The sequence below is a fragment of the Cervus elaphus genome, chromosome 28 (genome assembly GCF_910594005.1).
Source record: "Cervus elaphus chromosome 28, mCerEla1.1, whole genome shotgun sequence".
NCBI lineage: Eukaryota > Metazoa > Chordata > Mammalia > Artiodactyla > Cervidae > Cervus > Cervus elaphus.
In genome coordinates, this window is record NC_057842.1 from 35,593,770 (window position 1) to 35,617,429 (window position 23,660).

The 23,660-nt window shown below is 40.8% G+C and overlaps 1 protein-coding gene across 2 annotated transcripts in view; it reads right to left on the reverse strand.

Moving 5' to 3' along the window:
- DCBLD1 (discoidin, CUB and LCCL domain containing 1) overlaps positions 1 to 23,660 on the reverse strand; it is a 71,405-nt gene that overhangs the window by 30,113 nt on the left and 17,632 nt on the right. For both annotated transcript variants that reach the window (XM_043889978.1, XM_043889979.1), the window contains exon 2: positions 14,055 to 14,267. In XM_043889978.1, coding sequence (XP_043745913.1) covers positions 14,055 to 14,267 — 213 coding nt within the window. The remainder of the gene's footprint in view (positions 1 to 14,054; positions 14,268 to 23,660) is intronic.

Sequence of the window (23,660 nt, forward strand, 5' to 3'; positions counted from 1 at the left end):
TGTGAACCCAGCTCAGCCTTCCTCTCCTGATATAAGGGATCGGATTTCTCTTTGTCCGGTCCAGATGTCATATTCTGAAAATGTGACAAAATGAGAGAGAGGCTGTGTGTTTACATGCCACACATCCCTGTTGCTCCCTATTATTAAATGATAATGAATTCCAAACAAAAAAGAGTGTTTCTCTCTTTAGAAATACTTGTATATACTTACTTATGTGAGTTAATACTCGCAAATAATTTAGAATGGAACCTAGGATATAAAGAGTTACTCATGCATGAAGTACCTGTTAAATGAATATACGAAAACAAACAAATAATGCCTGTCTTCCTTTTAGGCTATATTCCCTGGGGTTAGGGACTTTCCTATCATCACTTTCTCTCAGACAGCTTGTACATGTGGCAGCCTTCCAAATATTGTCTGAATTTAAACGAAGTTAAATGTTTTTCTACTTGCAACAGTTGGTTTTTAAAAACAAAACATGATTATAAAGATACACAAAATATTTAATCTTGTCATTACAGAATATCATGAAGAAGTAAGCAAGAAAATTGTAGAAAAGAAAGGAAGAAAATCATTAGTGTGGTAGCTATATGGATTTTTTTATCTTTAAGAGTGCTCATAAGCACAGAAGATAGGCAATTAATACTAAATCCATTTTTGTATAATAAAGTAGAATGAGAAGAGTTTTTTCAAAATTAAAGTGAGTCATTACTGCACTTGACTTTTGCAACTGATTCTCAGTTTTAAATACGTTTCAAATTCATTTGTTCTTTGCACAGGTTAAGTGAGATACTTGCTTTGCAAACCTAACAACAAAGATGAAATAACCAGTTACTTGTTGCTATTAATAAGTCAGAATATTTTCCTAACCCATATTTACTTTTTCCAAGAAGAAATAACAGCATGAAGACTTCTCCAAACAGTGATGATGACACCATACCAATTTCTCCTTAAACTTCTATTGCATTCCAATGGGTTCTAACAAAAACAGTGAGGAAAAGCAAGTCTAAATTGATTATCAGTGGGAACTTGACATTTTTCTAGTTGAAATATATTTGACATATAACACTAATTTAAGGTAGACAACATGCTAGTTTGATATCTTTATGTATTTTAGTATGATAGTCACTGTAGGGATACTAAGCATGTGTGGTGTTGTGTTGGTCGCTCAGTCGTGTCTGACTCTTTGTGACCCCATGGGGGTCCTCTGTAGCCTGCCAGGGTCCTCTGTCCATGGAATTCTCTAAGCAAGAATACTGGGGTGGGTGGCCATTTCCTTCTCCCAAATTAGCATATCTATCCTATTACTTATCATTTCTTCTGAGTGGTTGCAATAATTAAGTAGTAGTCTCTCAGCAAGTTGATGATTACAATAAAGTACTGTTGTCTGTATTCACTAAACTGTGCATTAAATCTCTAGGGTTTATTTGTTACTCACTGCAAGTTTGTACCCTTAAACAACATCAATCCTATTTTCCCACCCTCCATCCCCTGGTAGCTACCATTTTGCTTTCTGTTTTTATGAACTGGTCTTTTTTTAGATTCCATATGTAAATGGAGATCATACACTATTTGTCTTTTTCTATCTGACTCATCTCACGTAGCATTTGCTGTTGCAAATGACAGGATGTCCTACTTTCTCACGGTTGAATAATTGGAGGGTTTTGTGTTTTTTTTAGATTTTTATGGAACAATTGAAAGGAAAGGCTGCAAAATTTTAAATACTTTACATGTATAGATAAGAGTGCATGCCATCATGCTAACTTGCTGTGCAATACGTATAATTTCCTAAATCAAAAACACACAGTAAAACTCTAATTTGGCTGCATCCCCCCCAAAGTCCCAGTAAACATTTCTGAAAGAAGTTCAAAGAAAGAAAATGCAAACACACACATCCTTTAATCACCCTTAACCCACTGATACCATCCTTCCCACATTCTCATTGATATGCTGCAAAGACATAACTAAACCTTAGCAGGGATAGGATATGCCCTGTCTATACAAATGCCATCATTCAAAGTTATTTGATAGGTTCATCAAGGCACAGCGGCCACACAGCAGAGGCAGCTTTAGTCCAGAGCAGGGAACTGAAGCTGGGGACTGGTTGCTCTATTGCCTTTGGCAAAACATTCAAATCATTGCTTGTCTGAAGGTCTGACAGATAAAGATTCCTTTTCACAGACTCCAGGTTAATAACTGCATTCCTGGAGTTAAAAGGGAAAAGTGATGAAAACAGAGACGTGTGACTGGCAGTGAGAAGGAAAAATAATTAGAAACCACAGAAGGATCCTACAAGCCTATCCTAAGTTCTCTCTTTCAGTTTTTTTTAAAACTAATTATTAATTTATTTTAATTAATGAACTTTTTGGCTGCATTGGGCCTTTGTTGCCACGTGTGGACTCCTTCCAGTTGCAGAGAGTGGGGGCTACTCTCTACCTGTGGTGCAGGGGCGTCTCACTGAACTGGCTTCTCATTGCAGAGCACAAGCTCTAGGCTCATGGACTTCATGGGCTGTAGCCCGCGGGCCCTCGAGTGTGGGCTTCAGCTGCTGTGGCACACGGGCTTAGTTGTTTGGCGGCGCGTGGCATCTTCTCGAACCAGGGATCGAACCCAGGTCCCCTGCATTGGCAAGTGAATTCTTGACAACAGAGCCACCAGGAAAGTCCTGTGTTCTCAGTTTTCAGCCAGACTCCCTTGAGGATGGTATCTTTTTCTATGAAAGACTTTCTCCACCCCACCTGCCCGAAAGATGTATTTACTCTTAGGTACTCTCTGTCTCAATTTTTAAAAAGGATCTACACCTGTATTTGAGCAATACACAATGCCAGTGTCATTGGAAACCCATTAAGGGTTCAGAGGTGACTTCTAGCTTTGACTGTGGTTACATTCTCTTCCGGCGCAATGTTCCTAGGCTGGTAAAACTACCACAATTCACAGTCAAGGCTGAACCCTAACCCTTTTGAGTGGTTCTTAAGAACTCTAGCAGACCCAAAAGCAAGACTCACAGTCTGCATGGATGTCTGCTTTACAACTGGAAGTGCTGTGTGTTTCATAGGACTTGGACTTGCTGTTTAACTCTGCCCTCCTCCCTACCTCTATCCTTGTCTGGGAAGCAGGTTCCGTCTTTGTAGTCCCAAATTCCCATCCGACTGGGAGACAGCAGAAAGGAAGTTCATCAAGTAGTAAGAAAATCATGAAAAATAAATCCTTCTACCTTTTGTGGTTTGTCGTGAGTCACCCTGGATTGTGGGAAAAGCCATCAGTGATACCAAATGGAGTAGCATGTGGCGTTTGGCACCAGACATCAGACCAGGAGCTGGCAGACAATGGACTGACTCCTTGGACAAAAGGAATAAGGGCTAGCAGTCCTAGGAGCTGCCTGCTTTGAGCACAGTAGGCCAGTTCCTCTCAGCACATCCCCTGTTCCATAAGCAGCTGAGAGAGGAAACCCTTTATCTTCCCACGTGTGAATAAAAGCCAACTGTCCTGCCAGGAAGAATGAACTGTCTGCCTGGAGCCAGCCCTCTGGAATCTCTGGCAATCTGACAATCCATGCAGCAATTCACCCTCACGCTGCATTCTCCATGGCCTGTCTGCCTGAGTCTCCGGATACAAGGCAGTATTCTGTTTAATAACGGTTCCAAGTCACTTCAGATGGGTCTATGCTTTTGATCTTGAAACTGATGGCACTAAATTATTGTTTCATCTGTGAAAAGATGTGTTTAAAAGATGCTATGCATGCCATTAAAAGAAACCAAAGAGGAGATCTCTCCCTCTTCAGATGCAGTGGTGAAAACAGAGACCAAATGAAACACTAACTCGCCAGAGATTTGTCATAAATCAAATTGAACAACGAGCACCAAAAATCTCCTAAAAGCCTTCATTAGCCTTATGAGCACCATCTTACTCACACATTTAATTTTTCATGGCAGATAAGAACATGCCGATGAGATGAAGTGATGCTCCCTGGGCAAGCCATTGGCAGAGCCAGCCACACGATGTGCCATCGGCCAGCTGCCATGAAAGTGGTACCTGATGTGGCCCAGATCTGGGTGTAGAGGTACACTGATAAAACAATCTCCAGAAATGCTGAAGCTGCAAACGCCATTGGACTTCTGTCCATTTTCTTTTTTTCCTGTGCAGTCAAATGGCAGGGTTTGTCCTGCTAGCTAATTGCAATAGGCCACTGTACAAAATTACAGAATTTTCAGGGCCATTTTCTTTGAAAAGGAGGGACATTTGCATAAAAAAGGGATATTCCTGGACTGTGCCATTAAAACCATAGTCACGTAAGAATGTAAGTGGTATCCCTGGAGAGTTTTGGTCTCTGGTTCCCAGACAAAAATCAGTGACAGATGATAAATGAACCAGGCAGATTCCTAGACAAAGGTGCAGCTTTCCTTGGGACTATGGGACTTGGGTCAAGAAGTGCCTTCACTCCAGAATCTACCTAGGCGATTACTTTTTGCCCAACAAAAGATGGCAATTTGCTGAAATGAACCACAGTGTATCTCTGGGGAAGTGCTTGAGGAAAAGGAGAAGGAAGAGGCCAATATTTTTTTTCCTTGAGGCTTATGGTTATGTTAATGAGACATCTAGCATGGAACATTCTGGCTGATACAACTTTTTTAAGAGATACATTTTATTTGTATTTTAAAAAAAATTTTGGCCGTGCCATGCAGCATGTGGGATCTTAGGTCCCCAACCAGGGATGGAACCAGCGCCCCCTGCAGCAGTGGAAGTGCAGAGTCTTAACCACTGGACTGCCAGGGAAGTCACCTAACTTTTTCATATGCTTACAATTCTTTCTGAATTCTATCTTGGTATAAAAGGCAAAACAAAGCAAAAGAAAAAGCAGTCCTTCTTAAGCATGTCCACCAAAGCTGCCCCAGGGATAGAGGAAAATGCATTTCTGGGGTGTCGGAAACCCCAAAACAATTTTCCAAAAGCTTCTCCATAGGCTTTTGTTTTATCTTCAGAAGTCATAAGAATTTTGCATTCTCCATAATATGGCTTTGAGACATAAACCATCTATAAAATAGAGGCTGCCAATCTTGCGTTTTTCTCTATCTGGAATTCTCTTAACAGAGAAGTCATAATGATTAGATCTTATTGCAATATGCCAGATACATATCATTCTAAACTATTATCACAGAAATCTTGTTGTAGTTATGAGTCAAAACACTCAGTATTATTTCCGACTTTTCCCATTTCTCTTGTTCCTGGTGTAATATAAATATTAATGGCTGACTTCACATCGTTGTATTTCTAAGTCACTGACAATGGTTAAAAAAATACTGGGGGTGGAGGTGGGAGTACAGGAAATGTAAGAGAACAATTCTGGAACTTCCTGGGTTTTCCATAGTCCAAGTCATTTAGCAACACAGCTAATTTAACTGACTATAATTAGGTTCACTGACTATGATGTCTCCCTTAATTTCTTGACTAAGAAGCACTTTTTTAAGCCTTAAATTTATACTAGCACTCTGCATGTGAGTGATTTCTCAAAATTCCATTTGGTTCTCAGGATACCCACCCCTAGGGGAAGGCCTGCAGAGGTCTCCATTTCTTCCAGCAAATAATGAACAAGAACTACAGTTCACTTCTGCACAAACCACGAGATCAGATGGCTTTTATCACCCTGAATGGGAATGGCACGGTGCTTAAGAATGGGGTCCCTAGAGCCAAATGTCCAGACTTGAATCCCAGATCTAGTTAAGTGATTACAAGCAAGTGACTTGACCTCTTTGAGCTTCAGTTTCCTTATGTGTGGATGCTAATAATAGGCCCCCTCTTACAGGGCCATTATGAGGGTTAAGTGAGTAACTCTAGAGCCCCAAAGCCCAGCGCAGAGCACAGCTGAACGCTCTATTGCAGGAACCTTCTATACAGTTTCACGGTCTTTTGTATATAATAAGTAGAGTCCTAAAACTGTACGTAAATCAAGTCTTTCTTTAAATGCAGAGCAGATATTTATTGATAGAGGAATCTTACTATAAATCTTCCTACAGCGTGAGTAAAGATACTCAAATTTATAAGATTATAGACTTTTAAATGTATGTTTGCCAAAATCAAGCTGCATGCAATTTGATTCATTAAATGTTGATTGTGGGTCTGCAAGTGTAAGATTATGACAAGCAACAGGGGATGTTCAAAGGATGAATCAAATGCAATTCCTTCCTCAGGAAACCCCGAATCAGTTGAGAGGCTAAAATAATGATCTCCACTTGAGACTGGGGCTCCACTGAAGGCATAGAAAAACAACGTGAGCCCAAGAGAAGGAATATCTGGAGCTGCTGAACATCAGAGGAGGTTCTAGGGTAACTAGCATTGGATTTGCTTGTCTTCACACTGTGTATATGTGTGTGTGTGTGTGTGTGTGTGTGTGTGTGTTTTAGAAGGGGCAGAAAAGTAGGGGGAACAGGAGAGGGACATGCAGAAGAAATGACATCATCAAAAGTACTGAACATGAAACTGTTTGATGTGTTTATTTGGAAAAGGCATTGGGATGCAGAGACTCAGAGATGTGGCTGGAAATGTGGGTGGGGAAGAGAGTGAGTGAGCCAGCCTTGAACACCAAGCTAGTGATTGTCTGTAGACAGTGGGGCACAATTAACCATTTTTGAAATAAAGAAATCATCACAACAATATTTAACAAGATAATCTTAGGTGGCCTGGAGGGAATGGAGACTGGTGAAAGAAAAGAGGAAAAAATCAGGAAGTTTTTTCTATAAGAAATAGACACAAAATGTGAACTGGTGGTGGCAGTGGGGGAAAAAAAAAAAAAACCAAAATAAGCCAAACTGAATGAACTATGGGCTTAGGGAACATGGGTTCTCTGCTCATCTCATGAAGCTGTATGGAGAAAATCTGTCCATGAAGCTACTTCTGACTCAGGGAACCCCTGCCACAGGCTGGGACTGATCTGGATAAACTTGGGTTACCAGGGACGCACCAGGAGGTGTAGATGGCGTGTCCTGCTGCAGCTTAGCCTCTTCTGGGTGAAAGGAGAGTGCGTGGGGTAGCAAGAGGGACTGATGTGTTCTCTGCACTTAGACATGTTAGACAAACAGTAGACTGTATTCTAGCCCACTGAGGAGGAGGAGCGGCTGGAAAGGCAGGGGAGAGGCAGGAAGAGGAGGGGAAGGAGGGAGGGAATGATGATGGTAGCTAACGTTGACTGAGTGCTTATTATGGGCCACACATTTTACTTTAAAGTTATATATACAAGTGCTTCACTCACCCATATGTGGCAGATATTGTTATTTTGCCCATTTTGAAGAAGGGAATATGGAGACACAGAAAACTAAGGCATTTGCTCAAGGTCAAAGTAATTTAAAAATAAGCAATAAAGCAGGAATTTGGAGTTAGGCAGTCTAATTCCGGAGTCTGCCCTCTTAAGCCCAAGTGAAAACTCTACACAGAAACAGAAGCGTTCATCTCAGTCCATGCTGAAGGCCTGGTTTTACTGGTCCACAGTGACCTGGGTGTGGGAGTCTATGAAACTCCATCAGAACAAGGTCCTTTGAGATCCCAAGGGACCAATATTCCCACCAAGATTCTTCCAGCAGGTCCTTCAGGGGGTTGAGGAACAGCCCTAAACTCTACCCACTGGGGGAAGATCAGCTTTCATGGAAAACTGGGACCTAGTAAATCTTGAAATATCAGGAAGCAGAAATGACAGTTTCACTGGGGTCCCCACAAACAGTGGTAGCAGAAACAAACCTCTGGGTGACTTCTTTGTGGTCAGCAAGACTGGAAATGGAACTTAACATTAAGTTCCATTACATTACCTTAACATTAACTTAACCTTAACTTAAGGTTACAGGGTGCCTAACAAGTTTTAAAGTTGAGAATAATGATCTTTAGTATGAATCCACAGTCTTCCCTCTTCAGTCTCATGAATAAAACAACATGAGACATTTCATATTTTAAATGTAGGTATATTGGCACGACACAATGCCTGAATCAGCACCTACTCTCCCCACAAGTTCAAGATATCTTAACGTTTTATACAACTAATTTCTTATTATTTTATATCACAAATATAAAAGGGAGGAGATTGAGAATGAATCCTGAAGCAGCAACCTGAACTGAACTATACAACTAAATGCTTCATGATCCTGACTGGATTCTAGACCAGGAAGGGACATGGCTGTCTCTTTTGAAGGAAGTCTCTGTTACTTTGGCCTCAAACTGAAATGCAAAATGCCCTTAGTAACAGTGAAAAAAAATCTCTAAGAAAAGTATGATACTTCTTAAATTTTTTTTTGGCCAGGATATTAGTACACATGATCTTAAAAGTCAGTATATATGTTTTATATCCAAAAATGTATATAAGTTTAAAAGTTTATGTTTAAAAACATCTTGAGAATCATACTCTCATTTACGGATATGAGAGTTGGACTATAAAGAAAGCTGAGTGTCAAAGAATTTATGCTTTTGAACTGTGGTGTTGGAGAAGACTCTTGAGAGTCCTTTGGACTGCAAGGAGATCCAACCAGTCCATCCTAAAGGAGATCAGTCCTGAATGTTCATTGGAAGGACGGATGCTGAAGCTGAAACTCCAATATTTTGGCCACCTGATGGGAAGAACTAACTCATCGGAAAAGACCCCGTTGTTGGGAAAATTGAGGGCAGGAGGAGAAGGGGACGACAGAGGATGAGATGGCTGAAAATCATCACTGACTCGACGGACATGAGTTTGAGTAAGCTCCGGGAGATGGTGATGGACAGGGAAGCCTGGCATGCTGCAGCCCATGAGGTTGCAAAGACTCGGACACGACTGAGCAGCTGAACTGAACTGAACTGAAGATTCATGCCTCGCTCTTAACATATGTTCTAGAGTAAGCCTGATAAGGTTGTTGATTCATGGCTGTTTAAAGAGTATTTTAAAAAGGAGGATCAGTGTCTTAATTCAGCCACAGGTATATAAGTGCACTCTTCAAATTGCTGTTAGAATCTGAAATATCAGCCATAATTATAATACATGACAAACAGAAGAAGAATAACCCCACATTGTTTGTATCAGGTCTCTTAACAATCAGTGAGATCAGGTGTATATTTTGCTTGATCACTGGGAAGGCTGATGTGGGTCACACCTGTTTATAGTACATTTTACTACCATGAATGAAAGCACTCAAAGTATATGCACCAAACCCTTAAAACAAAATCGGTGTGAGGTGGGCAGGGGGAACCATTATAAATTACATGCACAATGATTAAAAACTGTACAACCTCAGCTTATTCACAGTGGTTAATGAATCACATTCCAACTATGTCCACTCTTGGCAGAGCTTCCAAACATGAATGCCAGAAGACATAATTCTTTTTCAAAAAATTAACTCCACATTTAAAAGTCTGACAGTGTTGAGTCTTAAAATCTCTTGGCAATGGGTCTTAGCAATTAACTGAAAAAAATCTCAGCTGGATAAACCAAAACTATTTAGCTGTTTCAGCCACACATGTAACTGTTAGAGCCCAGTATACTGGAATTGCAGGCAGTATTCCTGATCGTGTATTTCTACCCCCACTCTCCCACAGGGGGACTGCAGTGCACACTCTCCTCCAGGTTCTGTGGGTCCCTGGGACCACCCCCTCCACAGTCTTGGGGCCACACTGGCTGCAGAGGGGCCTCACCTCCTCCAGGGAGCGGGACAAGAGCCCCACAGGAAAGCCCACTCCCTCAGCTCGCCCAGGCCAACAAAGCACTCCAGCCTCCTCTTCCTTCTTGGCAGATGCCAGGAAGTTCAAACTGACCAGGGGACTGTTTTAACTAAATTAAATATAGGTCTAAAGTCAGTAATCTTAGTCAAAGAAAATCTACTTGTTTTTATTAAGAAACAAATGTTTATTAAAGAAAACAAAGTCAAGGGAAGACAAAAACAATACACCAAGTTGAACCTTCTAAAATCCTCCTCCTAACAATTTGCTGCAGTCATGTTCTCACTCTGGTTAGAGGCTTTTTTCTATTATTATAACATTACTATGTATTCATATTTCACCTAACACTACATCATGGCTCAGTGGTAAAGGATCTACCTGCCAATGCAGGAGACCTGGATTCAATCCCTGGATCAGGAAGATGCCCTGGAGAAGAAACTGGCAACCCACTCCAGTATTTTTTTCCTGGGAAATCCCACGGATAAAGGAGCCTGGTGGGCTACAGTATGTGGTGTCGCAGAAGAGTCGGACACACTTAGCAACTCAACAACAACATCACCATAAGAAGCTTTCCATTTAACTGTCTTTTTAACAGATAGCTGTTTAATATTGCAAATAAGTATTATATGCTTTACTTAACTGGTTCCTTGCCACTGAACTTGCCCATTTACTTTTTAAATCATTTATTCACAGAGTATCTACTATATTCAAATCACTGGATGAAATATAAGTACAAATATATGAATAAGCAGCTTCTCCAAGAATGCTCTTCAGAATTATTATACAAAGACACAAATAAATACCCGCTCTATGTGGCTGAGCCATTTAATTCTTCTAAAATATGCTTCTAGGATTGAAATATTCTAATTTCCTTTCCGTGTAGTCCTTTCATTACTAATTTCTATTATTCCTGTCTACTAGATTTGCCTTAATGTGACTGATCAAGAAATCTTTAAAGTAGTCTCAAAATAAACTAATTCTAAGCATCAATAAGTATTTTATCTTAAGAACATCCCCAACCCAAAATTTTAACTACACTTGTGTTTTAGGCAAAATTGCTGTCTGATGTAGTACTGGGCGGAGCCCCATGGGAAGGCAGTTGAGCATGAGGCTTTCTTTGGGTGTTGGGACTTGAGGAGAAAGAGACATCTGGAAACAGATGTCTTGAAACCACAGAGACATAGACATAAATTTTCCTTTCAGCCCTTAACTAGCTGTGTGATCTTCAGCATGTTAGTTGAAAAAAAAAAAAAATCTTGGGAACTCCCTGACAGTCCAGTGGTTAGTTAGGACACAATGATTTCACTGCCAGGACCCAGGTTCAGTCTCTGGTTGGGGAACTAAGATTCCACAAGCTACACAGTACAGTAAAAAAAAAAAAAAAAGAATGAAACAGCAAAACTCATCATGCCTCAGTTTCTCTATTTGCAAAAAAAAGTTAATAGTAACAGCCTTGCAGGGGGGAATATGAGGATTCCAGAAAATCTACCTAAGGCCAAACCTATGCCTGGCATACAATGAATATGCTTACTTCTATAATGAGCATATATTTTGTTTTTAAAAAACAAGCATAACTATGTAGGAAAAAAATCTGAAGAGAAAAATGAATTTACTAGGCTTTATTGAAATGAATGGCAATTCATTACTCACTTCCAAGTGAAGTGTCTAACTCTTGAAAATTCAAGAAGCTAGAAACATGGAATAGAGTGCTCTGATGCCAACCATGATCACCTTGTAACCCAGCTCCTAAAATGCAGTTAAATGCTAGTCACTCAGTCATGTCCGACTCTTTGAGACCCAAGGACTATAGCCTGCCAGGCTCCTCTGTCCGTGGGATTCTCCAGGCAAGAATACTGGGAGTGGATTGCCATTCCCTTCTCCAGGGGATCTTCCCGTCCCAGGGATCAAGCCCGGGTCTCCTGCATTGCAGGCAGATTCTTTACCATCTGAGCCACCAGGGAAGTTCTCAAAATACAGTTAAATCCCAGGCTTTTCCTCTTTTCTGTTTGTGAACACACATCAAAAATGCATGGGAAAGCCACACCCATTCCCCAATCGTGCTTCAGAACAATCTGCCCCCCTTTCTAGTTCTCACCTCAGCCCCTAAGCTGAGACCTAAAGCAACAGAGACAATCAGACTGCTGCTCTGTCAGTTGGTAGAGTTAACTGTTCATCTTCAGGGAAAGCAGATGCTTCTCCAGAGAGACGAGCCATGAGGAAGCCGTCCTGGCCCTGGAGCACCTTCCCTCGCATTCTACACGGGAGCTCTGACACTCAGGGCCCCCTTCTGAATCTGGAGGGAATGTCCCGGCTAGTGAGGGATTCCCTAAAGAGTGCCTCCGTAAATTAATACACCTGCCATTACCAGAGCTACCTGAACAGTAAGTGCTCCCAGCACCCCTGGAATTTGCATTTTTCCCCTTTGAGTCAAACTGGAATTAAAAACTTGCAACTTGTTAATTGCAATTTAATTTTATGAAAGTCTTTTCACACTGTTCATGGGCTTCTCAAGGCAAGAATACTGAAGTAGGTTGCCATTCCCTTCTCCACAAACTGTGGTGCTGGAGAAGACTCTTGAGAGTCCCTTGGACAGCAAGGAGATCAAACCAGTCAATCCTAAAGGAAATCAACCTTGAATATTCACTGGAAGGACTGATGCTGAAGCTGAAGGTCCAATACTTTGGCCACCTGATATGAAAAGCCGACTCATAGGAAATCTTTCCCTGATGCTGGGAAAGATTGAAGGCAGGAGAAGGAGGCAACAGAGGATGAGATGATTGGCTGGCATCACCGACTCAATGGACATGAGTTTGAGCAAACTTAGAGAGATTGTGAAGGCCAGGGCAGCCTGACCTGCTGCAGTTCATGGGATAGCAAAGAGTCCAACATGACTTAGTGACTGAACAACAACAAATTTTATGAAATCAACCATCTTTACTGTCAGAGTAACTGAGCCATCATTACAACAGATAATATTCCCAGGCATTAAAAAACAAAACAAAACTTAGGTTTTCTCCCTCCATGCTACTGCTGCTGCTAAGTCGCTTCAGTCGTGTCCGACTCTGTGCAACCCCATAGACGGCAGCCCACCAGGCTCCCCCGTCCCTGGGATTCTCCAGACAAGAACACTGGAGTGGGTTGCCATTTCCTTCTCCAATGCATGAAGGTGAAAAGTGAAAGTGAAGTCACTCAGTCGTGTCTGACTCTTAGCGACCCCATGGACTGCAGCCTGCCAGGCTCCTCCGTCCATGGGATTCTCCAGGCAAGAGTACTGGAGTGGGGTGCCATTGCCTTCTCCATTTCCTCCATGAAGGCTAGGTAACTTTAGACCCCTGAAGAGTCTCCGGGCTGGTCTGGGCTTTCACGCTGGGAGGAGGCAGCACACTGGGAGGAGTGCAGACTCTCTGGGTACAAAGGTAAAGACAGCCCAGAAAGCTGTGTGCTTGAGAGAAATTACCTACGAAACTAGCAGGTGGACAGGGTTTTGCTTAAAACCTGTATCATTTTCAGAGCTGTATGCACAGTGAATTTCAGAAAAACTCTAACCTCGGAAGAACCTGTATATAAGACTCTGTTCTTGTTTTCTGGTCATCTAAATCCAAGTTGTTTCCTTGGGCTAAGGACTGTAGGGTCACTGTTAATGTGAGTTCAGATACCAGTGTGCTAACAGCATATTGAAACCACAAAGAGCTTAATTTCAAAAGGTTACTCTGAAAACTGTCCTCTGCACTTGCCATTCCCCTACCCAGAAACCTGCCCATAGACATAGGTGTGGTGTGCCTTCGTTCAGTCCACTTGGGTCTCTGCTCAAATGCCCTCTTGTTGGAGAAGGCTTCTTGACCATCCCATCTGAACACAAACACACTCAGAACCAGACTTGACATCACCTTAGGATGACTTACTTTTCTTATTCCTTATTTTTCTTCCTCACTACCTCTCACATTGTAGATGCATTTGCTTGTTGTTTTCCACTTGTCCCTCCAACAATACAAGCGTCACGAAAAGAGGAACTCTGTCTTTTCACTGCTATATCCCACTTAGTCCTTCACAGAGTACTTGAACACGTGACCACTGTTCAATGTGTATTCGTCACATGAATGAATGAACTGTAGATATTTTAGCCAAATGCTACATACACATCTCCAGTTCTCTTCCCAGCAAGACATAAACTCAAACTAAGCTCCAAGATCCACACAAAATGCTAATACTTCCTCAGTTGTCTTTGTTGCGGCTTATGAAGCAAGTGTATCCACGTGAACAACCCTGAGTCTACAAAGGGCAAGTTTCTCTTCAGATCTCCCCAGGCTGTGACGCTCATGAGCACACCACTTGCCTCCTCTCCACATCTCAAAATTTCCCCCACTTGCAGAAAGTGAGAGCTCTTTTCTTACCATATTGATCAGAAGAGCTAGTGAAGAGAAGGTAGTCAGAGGCACAGGTCTGGGATTCAATATCCAAATCTCCCAACCTCAGAATCAATCTCTTCCCCTTAGGTACTGTGAGAGTCCTTTCACAAGCAGTGTGATTGGGGTACGTCCCTGGATAATTCTTAGATGTCATGGTGCCACTGTCCTTATAGGTCACTATGTGCCCACAGCCATCACCTGGTAAAGAAAAAAAGGACACAAGAAGTAAGTGAAATGAATTCTTACTGAGAGCTGAGAAAGTTCATTATAATCTTCACCTTATGCATTTTATTTCTTCTATGGAGACAGAAAAGCTAAAAATAAAAATTGTTTTAATTATTACACAATATCTATTATTCCAGGTTATTTCATCTCTTATTTCTCAGCTTAATCTTCTGAACATTGTTGATCAAAATGTTTCATGTATTAGTATGGTAAGCCCTTTGCAAACACATAATTTAATCAAATTATTTTCCTAATTATCTATTCATCTACCCATCCACACTTGCACAGTGGGCCCTTGGCATTCACAGAACTGCCATTAGTGGTTTTGTCTATTAGCAAGCCAATGGTATGAAACAATTTGCAACTGAGGAAAAAAAAATACCACTCATTTTGGGGGTAATTGTCCTGATTAAATGGGATCAGGTATGCAAAAACGCTTCTGGAGAATCTGAGACTCATGCTGAGTGGACTATGTGTAAGAGCCTGTCATTCAACTGGGGATTAACAATCATCCCACATTCATATCTCAGTTAATTACAGCCACAGATTTGGAGACTTGGAGGCTTCCCAGGTGACTCAGCGGTAAAGAATTCGCCTGCTAATGCAGGAGATGCAGGTTCAACCTCGGGGTTGGGAAGATTCCCTGGAGCAGGAAACGGCAACCCAGTTCAGTATTCTTGCCTGGAGAATCCCTATGGATAGAGGAGCCTGGCGGGCTATAGTCCAAAGGATCGCAGAGCTGGACACAACTGAGCACACACAATAGACTCAAGACGTATCATGAATTTTGTGCTTGCCACCTGCTGGACATGGCGTTGTTGGAGACACATACAAGTAGCAATGGCTGTTCACCACTCAAAGTGAAATGGGAGACAGTCACATGCTCAGATAACTATAATTCTAGGCGCCCCTGCCATTGCAGGAGCTTAAACAAAGTGCCAAAGAGGGCAAGAGAGAATCTATTTCAGTGAATTCTCACTACTTCACTAAAATAAGGAATTCTCTTAAGGCTTTCTGAATAGGGAAGTTTAATCAACTGACCACCAAGTTGCTCCAGTAAATTAAAGCAACCAAATTATCTGACAGCATGTAAAACTGGGTGGGCTGCAAGATAAAGGAGCATACGTTGAATTCAAAGCACAAAATGCCTATGATTAGTACAGTTTCAGAGAAACAAAGCCAGAATTTTTGCCCTTAGCCAGAGGGAGAGAAAGCAGAAGTCTGTTGGAGAAGAACCTCTCTGGTGGTAACAGAAGGCAGACCAAAGCCTCCTATAGCAGAAGCCCTAGCTAGGTCATCATGGGAATCTGAAGCCCTAGGCAGCCTTCTTCCTTCTCCAGTCTAGCCCCTGCTACAGGATTCACCTGGGGTCTTCTTTTATCCCACCTCCTTCTTGCCCTGAGGCTTGCAACCCAAACAGTGATGGTTGCCGTTTAGTAGCTCAGTCATGTCTGACTCTGCGACACCGTCGACTATAGCCCACCAGGCTCCTCTGTCCATGAGATTCTCCAGGCAAGAATACTGGAGTGGAGTGCCATTTCCTTCTCCAGGGGATCTTCCTGACACAGGGAAAGAACTCGGGTCTCCTGCATTGGCAGGCGGATTCTTTTACCACTGAGCCACCAGGGAAGCCCAAAATGGTATTGGAAGCCTCATTAAAATAAGGGTGGGAGAATCTGTGCCAAACCAGCAGTCAAGGTCGAGGGACAGCCCTGCCCAAGCGAAGAAGAACTCAAGAGCCTCTTGATGAAAGTGAAAGAGGAGAGTGAAAAAGTTGGTTTAAAGCTCAACATTCAGAAAACAAAGATCATGGCATCTGCTCCCATCACTTCATGGCAAATAGATGGGGAAACAATACAAACGGTGACAGACTTTATTTTTTGGAGCTCCAAAATCTGCAGATGGTGACTGCAGCCATGAAATTAACAGGAGCAAGCGACTGAACTGAACTGAACTCTCAAGATTCCAAGTTGGGAGGCTGGACTGGGGGAAAAGTGTAAGTGTTAGTTACTCAGTCGTGTCTGACTCTTTGCGACCCTATGGATTGAAACCCACCAGGCTCCTCTGTTCATGGGATTCTCCAGGCAAGAATACTGGAGTGGGTTGCCATTTCCTCCTCCAGGGGATCTTCCCTATCCAGGGATTTAACCCAGGTCTCCTGAATTGCAGGAAGATTTGTTATCATCTTAGCCACCAAGGAAGCCTTGGATTAGGGGAGAGTTGACCTAAAGAAGCAGGAAGTTAGTTCCAAGGGGAAATGAAGATAGACAGCTAAGATAAAACTACTCTGAAAACTAGAGGTCTAGGCAGAAGTTGTGGAATTTATATGACTATGTAATAGAGGCCCACAGAGGATTTTGAGAAGAGAGATAATGAAAGAGGTATTTGAAAAAGACTCGAGATAGGAACTAGAATGCAGGAGAACGTGCCTCCTAGAGCAGGAGAAGGGTTAGAAATATGGTAGCTGGGATGGAAAGGGAATGAAAAACAGGAGGAAATTCACAAGAAAAAAAATCAATGGACTTGGGTTTCAACCTATTATAACGGGAAAGACAGGAAGAGAAAAAAAAAACATTGAGATTTTGAGTCCAGAGATGATTGGAACACTGAGGCTGATAAGACAAAAAGAGAAGCCCAGAGGGCAAGCAGGTTTGGGGACAAAGGCTGTAAATTTGGTTCTTAATGCTTGAGGTGATAGCTGTAAAATATATTTCTGGATGCAGGTTCGATCCCTGCTTTGGGGAGATCTCCTGGAGAAGAGAATGGCAACCCACTCAAGTCTTCTTGCTGGGAAATCCCATGGACAGAGGAGCCTGGTGGGCTACTGTCCAAAGGGTTGTAAAGAATTGGACATGACTTAGCAACTAAACAAAAACATATTTCTGGAGCTCTCTGGCAGTAAGTACAAAATTGTTGAGAATTAAACGAAAATTATACTAGAGTAATGCATATGCTGCAGAAGCACATAGGGAACAAAGTTTTGATTTAAAACTTGAATTATTTATCTGCTCTTAAAGGCTTTAGTAAAAAAAAAAAATCTAATGCATAATTTCTCTTGGAAACCAGAAGACATGGCAATCACACCAGCAGGCATTCTAGCTGTCCTTTTAATAGAGATAGATGCCCTCACTCCCCACCAAGTCCTGGTCACTCATTTCTATGACTTGCCTCACCTCAGAAGGCACTGGTTTTGAGCACTCTGATAAAACAACTCTAAGGTAACTAGTGTTGTTGTTAGTTGCTCCATCCTGTCCTACTCTTTTGTGACCCTAGGGACTATCGCCCTCCAGGTTCCTCCGTCCAAGGAATTTCCCAGGCAAGAATACTGGAGTGGGCTGCCATTTCCTTCTCCAGGGGACCTTTCAAACCCAGGGATTGAACCTGAGTCCAGAAATATGGCTATCACCTCAAATGTAAGAACAAAACTTACAGCCTTTGTGCCCAAATCTTCTTGCCCTCCGGGTTTCCCTTTCTGTCATATCAGCCTCAGTCTTCCAATCATTTCTGGACTCAAAATCCCAATGTTGTTTTTTCTCTTCCTCCTGTCTTTCCCATTCTGATTAGTCAAAATTGGAGTCTTCTGATTTTTTTTTCTTGTAAACTACTTAGTGTACAATTCTGCATATAAATGTACATATAAATAACGCTCTCTAAGCCACCAAGATATCACTGGTCAAACATTAAAATGTCCCTTTTCTTAGTACTATGAAACTCTGCTTTTATAAGAGAAAAGAGAGAATTTCCTGGCAGTCTAATGGTTGGGGCTCTGTGCTTCCACTGCAGGAGGCTTGAGCTGGATCCCTGGTCAGGGAAATAAGATCACGCATGCTGCGTGGCATAGCCATAAAATAAATAAATAAGAAAAGAGAAAGTGAAAACTTCTCCTAGACAACATAGCTACATATAAAATGAGGATCAATGACAGGTGAGTCAGCCTGTACATGATTATTGTATTCTAAGTTTTAAGTGACAAGTCATGACAAAGGAAAATCCCAGGGGGTCACTTCTATTCAAGGCTGTAATTATGCTTCTTTTCAATGCCTTCTACTCTAAAGCCCAAGAGGAAACTCCTCCCAGGGACACTGGCAGAATAGGAGCAAGTTTAAGTTTTCAACACTCCCATCATTACTTTACATAGGAGATCTGTGTTTTCTTGGGAGTTTTCCCTTTTCACAATGTAGCAGAATGAAACTAGGTCTCTATTCTCCCAAAAAACCTGAAAAGAACTGCTAAGTCCTAATTCCTTAGAAAAGCAAACAACTGTCATCAGAAGTTGCAATTTCACTCTTACCTATGGAAGACTATTTATGGAGTTTTCTGGGGCAAGCGCTAATATAATAAACGTATTTCATGGATATTGATGACATCAGGAATTTTCAACCGACCGTCTTTCCATAGTTTTGATTACTTCAAAGGACTAGGTAGAGTTAAGAGTACTATAGTATATAATTGGAAGTTGCTAAGAGAGTAGATCTTAGATGTTTTCACCACAAAAAGGAAACAGTAATTATGTGAGGTGACAGCAGTTGTTAATGAATGCTATGGTGTTAAATAACTTTGAAATATATAAACATATAAAACCAACAAAACCAACTCATTGTAGGCTTAAACTTGCACAATGTCATATGTCAATTATATCTCAATAAAGTTGAGGAAAAAAAAGAACTAGAAATATGTCAAAGAGGAACTAGGAAGTGCCTAGGGAGAGAAAATGCCTATGGTATTATATATTGAATAAAGCAGAGCATAAATAAAGCATATGGTATCATATATTGAATAAAGTAAATGAGAACAACAGATAAACACTATTCCCATGACCTCATCCTAACACTCTGTCACTTAACTCAGAACCCAGCTCTAATTAAGAATCACAAACAAGGAAGATGACAAGAGTTATTTAAAAGTCTACCAATTCATGTTCCATATATAATGTATTAACTTCAATATTGTGGTCATGATATTATACTACAGTTTTACAAGATACTATCACAGGGAAACTAGGTAAAGGTACACAACATCTCTTTGTATTATTTCTTACCACTGCATGTGGTCTGTGATCATCTCAGAATAAAAATTTCAATTAAAAATTGGAAAAAAAAAATAAACCAAACCTATCAGTCTGGTTAAATTTGGCAGTGGGTGAAAACAAAGGTGCTTTTATTTCCTATTTTATACTTTTTTATACTATTTAGATTTTGTGATCCTGTATGTTCTTCTACTTATCTTTAATTAAAGAATTTATAGATGCTTGCCTTAAAAAAATCACTATGGAATGATAACCAATAAAAGAGAGTTTTTGTTCTAAAATCTTTTTGTACTAAATCCACTAACCAAGTTCTCATATTTGTCTAAGGAGCATGGAGTGTTGAGTTTGAGAGGGTCATAATGTATGACCCAGTTCACAGATGAGAACACAAGATGTATATGGACTTGCCTTAAAGCTATTTAAGCAATGGTGGATGCCAGATGACAATTCCAAGATGATCTAATTCTAGAATTTTGAAAACACTTGTCTCACCTCTTTATTTTGTAACATAAGTGTATTTGTGTTTAATTTTGGAAAACTAGCTGCACTGCTATCTTATCAGAGCTCTCTTTAGAGTCTTTCACAACATCTGTCTATTAAAATGAACAACTTGCTGATAAGATTATCTGGCAATGGTAACAAATAGATGGAACAAACAGATGGGTAGAAGGTGGAGGAAGAACTTCAAAATGAAAGGATCAGGCAGGGCACCATCTAAACTCACTGATGGATCTCAGCATGACTACATGAGACCATGAGATGTTACAAGTCTCCTGACAGGACAAAAGGTGCTCTACACACCTTCACCTATGAGTGTACTCTCACCAAAAAGCAAAACATGCGAATCAATAACTGAATCTCATCAAGCCTTTACATCTAATTTCAGTCTACAGGAAACACAGACAGTAGAAACACAAATGTACTGACACCATGAGGAAGTCATTAGCTGAATCCAGGCTGCAATATTCTAGGCGCAATTGACCCAGTTTCTTCAACAGTGAATTTTACAAAGAAATGTTTTAAAAAGTGTTTTAGATTAAAGGAAACTTAAGCACCACAACAACCATGTGAATCTTATTTGGACCATAATTTAAAAAATCCAATCTTGCCAAACCATTTTTAAAAGATAACTGGGGGTGATCTATAGACTCAATGCAATTCCTATCAAATTACCAATGGCATTTTTCACAGAACTGGAACAAAAAAATTTTTTTTTGTTTAATTTATATGGAAACACAAAAGACTCCAAATAGCCAAAATGATCTTGAGAAAGAAGAAGAGAGCTGGAAGAATCACAGTCTGACTTGACTATACTACAAAGCTATAGTAATCAGAACAGTAAGGTGCTGGCACAAAAACAGACACATGGATTAATGGGACAGGAGAGAAAGCCCAGAAACAAACCCACACACTATGGTCAGATAATCTCTGATGAAATAGGCATGAATATACAATGGAGAAAAGACAGTCTCTTCAATAAGTCGTTCTGGGAAAACTGGGCAGCAACACGTGAAACTATGAACTTAGAACACTGTCTAACACCATACACAAAAATAAACTCAAAATGGATTAAAGATCTAAATGTAAGACCACTCCTAGAGGAAAACACAGGCAGAACATTCTTTGACATAAATCACAGCAATATTTCTTTTCATCCATCTTCTAGTGTAATGGAAACAAAAGCAAAAATAAAGGGTACTTAATTAAACTTAAAAGCTTTTGTACAGCAAAGGAGACCATCAACAAAATGAAAAAAAAACAACCTACGGAATGGGAGAAAATATTTGCAAATAATGCAACCCACAGAGGTTTAATTTCCAAAATAAAAAATAGCTTATATAGCTCAATATAAAGAAACAGTGACCCAATCAAAAAATGGGCAGAAGACCTAAATAGACATTGCTCCAAAGAAGACATATGGATATCCAACAAGCACATGAAAAGATGCTCAACATCACTAATTCCTAGAGAAATGCAAATCAAAACTACAATGAGGTACCACTTAGACTGTTTAGAACGGCCATCATTAAAAAGTCCACAAATAATAAATGCTGGAGAGAGTGTGGAGAAAAGGGAACCCTTCTACACTGTTGGTGGAAATGTAAATTGGTACAGTCACTATGGAGAAGAGTATAGAGGTTCCTTAAAAAAACAAAGTTACCACATGATCCAGTAATCCCAGTCCTGGGCATATTAACCTGAAAAGATAAAAATGCTAAATTAAAAAGATAAATGCATCCCAATGTTCATAGCAGCACTATTTACAATAACCAAGACATGGAAGCAACCTAAATCCCCACTAACAGATGAATGGATAAAGATATGGTATGTGTATGTGTGTACACATGTTGTTTGTATATATATATGAATATCTCTAGTTATAAAAAAATAAGGAAATAATGCCCTTTGCAACAACTGGATGGACCTAGATATTATCATACTAAGTGAAGTAAGTCAAAGACAAATACCATATGATATCACTTATATGTGGAAACAAATGATACAAATAAACTTATTTACGAAACAAGTAAACTCACAAACATAGAAAACAAGCCTATGGTTACCAAAGGGGAAGGGGTGTTGTGGGATTAAATTAGGGATTTGAGATTAACAGATACATACTACTATATATAAAATAACAAGGACCTACTGTATAGCATAGGGAACTATATTCCCTATTACAATATTGTATTGTAATAAACTACAATGGAAAAGAATCTGAAAAAGTATATATGTAGCTGATTTACAATATTTCAGGTGTTCAGCAAAGGGTGGTTCGATTCCTGGGTCGGGAAGATCTGCTGGAGAGGGGATAGGCTACCCACTCCAGTATTCTGGAGCTTCCCTAGTGGCCCGGATGGTAAAGAATCCACCTGCAATGCCTGGGTTCGATCCCTGGGTTGGGAAGATCCCCTGCAGAAGGGAATGGCTACCTCCTCCAGTATTCCGGCCTGGAGAATTTCATGGACTGCAGAGCCCATGGGGTCGCAGAGGACGCACTTGGCTCTGAAAGGCTGAGCAACTTTCACTTTCACCTCCCAAGTCTTCCTTAAGAGAGTCAAGAGTCGTTCCTCACCACCTGCTCCTAATCTTTGACTGGGATGAGAAGAGGACTGACTGTGAAATCTTTCTTTTCATCCTGATCCCAGAGAGCTGCTCTAGAAACTGAAACTCGGCCTTAGACGTTAGGGGCCTGGGTTCTAATCCCGACTCTCACATGTAACATGTCCTTGAGTGAGCCATTGCATTTTGTTGTACGCCTGAAACACTGTAAATCAACTGTAAGCTTAAAAAGTTGGACTTGCAAATGCAATGTATTTCTATTAATAAATGTGTGCTTTTGTGGTCAGTCGTTGCCTCAGCTGTGTTCAATTCTTTGCAACTCTATGGACTGTAGCCTGCCAGGCTCCTCTACCCATGGGATTTTCCAGGCAAGAATCCTGGAGGGGGTTGCCATTCCCTCCTCCAGGGGATCCTCCCAACCCAGGGATCGAACCCGCATCTCCTACCTTGCAGGCGGATTCTTTACCACTGACTTACAGGGGAAGCCCATTAATAAATGTTGTTGTTGTTCAGTTGCTCAAGTGTGTCCAGCTCTTTGTGACCCCATGGGCTGCAGCACTCCAGGCTTTCCTGTCCTTCACTATCTCCCGGAGTTTGCTCAGACTTGTGTCCATTGAGTCAATGATGGCATCCAAACATCTCATCCTTCTTAATAAATACTGATGCTAATTTTAAAAAAGATACTGGGATATTAAACACTATCAGGGGAGTACTATTCACTTTTTTGGGTGTGATAATGGCATTGAAGTTATGTGAGAAAATGCCTTTTTATTAAGGGATGCCTACTGACACATATAAAGGCTGAAAAGACATGATGACATGAAGTATGGGATTTGCCATAAAGAACTTCAGCAAAAAGGGGAGGGAGGAGAGGAAAATAAGTGAAAACAATGGGGGAAATATTGATGGTTACTATATAGCTGATGAACTATGGATGGAGGTTCGTGACATTGTACAGGAGACAGGGATCAAGACCATCCCCATGGAAAAGAAATGCAAAAAGGCAAAATGGTTGTCTGAGGAGGCCTTACAAATAGCTGTAAAATGAAGAGAAGCAAAAAGCAAAGGAGAAAAGGAAAGATATTCCCATTTGAATGCAGAGTTCCAAAGAATAGCCAGGAGAGATAAGAAAGCCTTCCTCAGCGATCAATGCAAAGAAATAGAGGAAAACAATAGAATGGGAAAGACTAGAGATCTCTTCAAGAAAATTAGAGATACCAAGGGAACATTTCATGCAAAAATGTGCTCAATAAAGGAGAGAAATGGTATGGACCTAA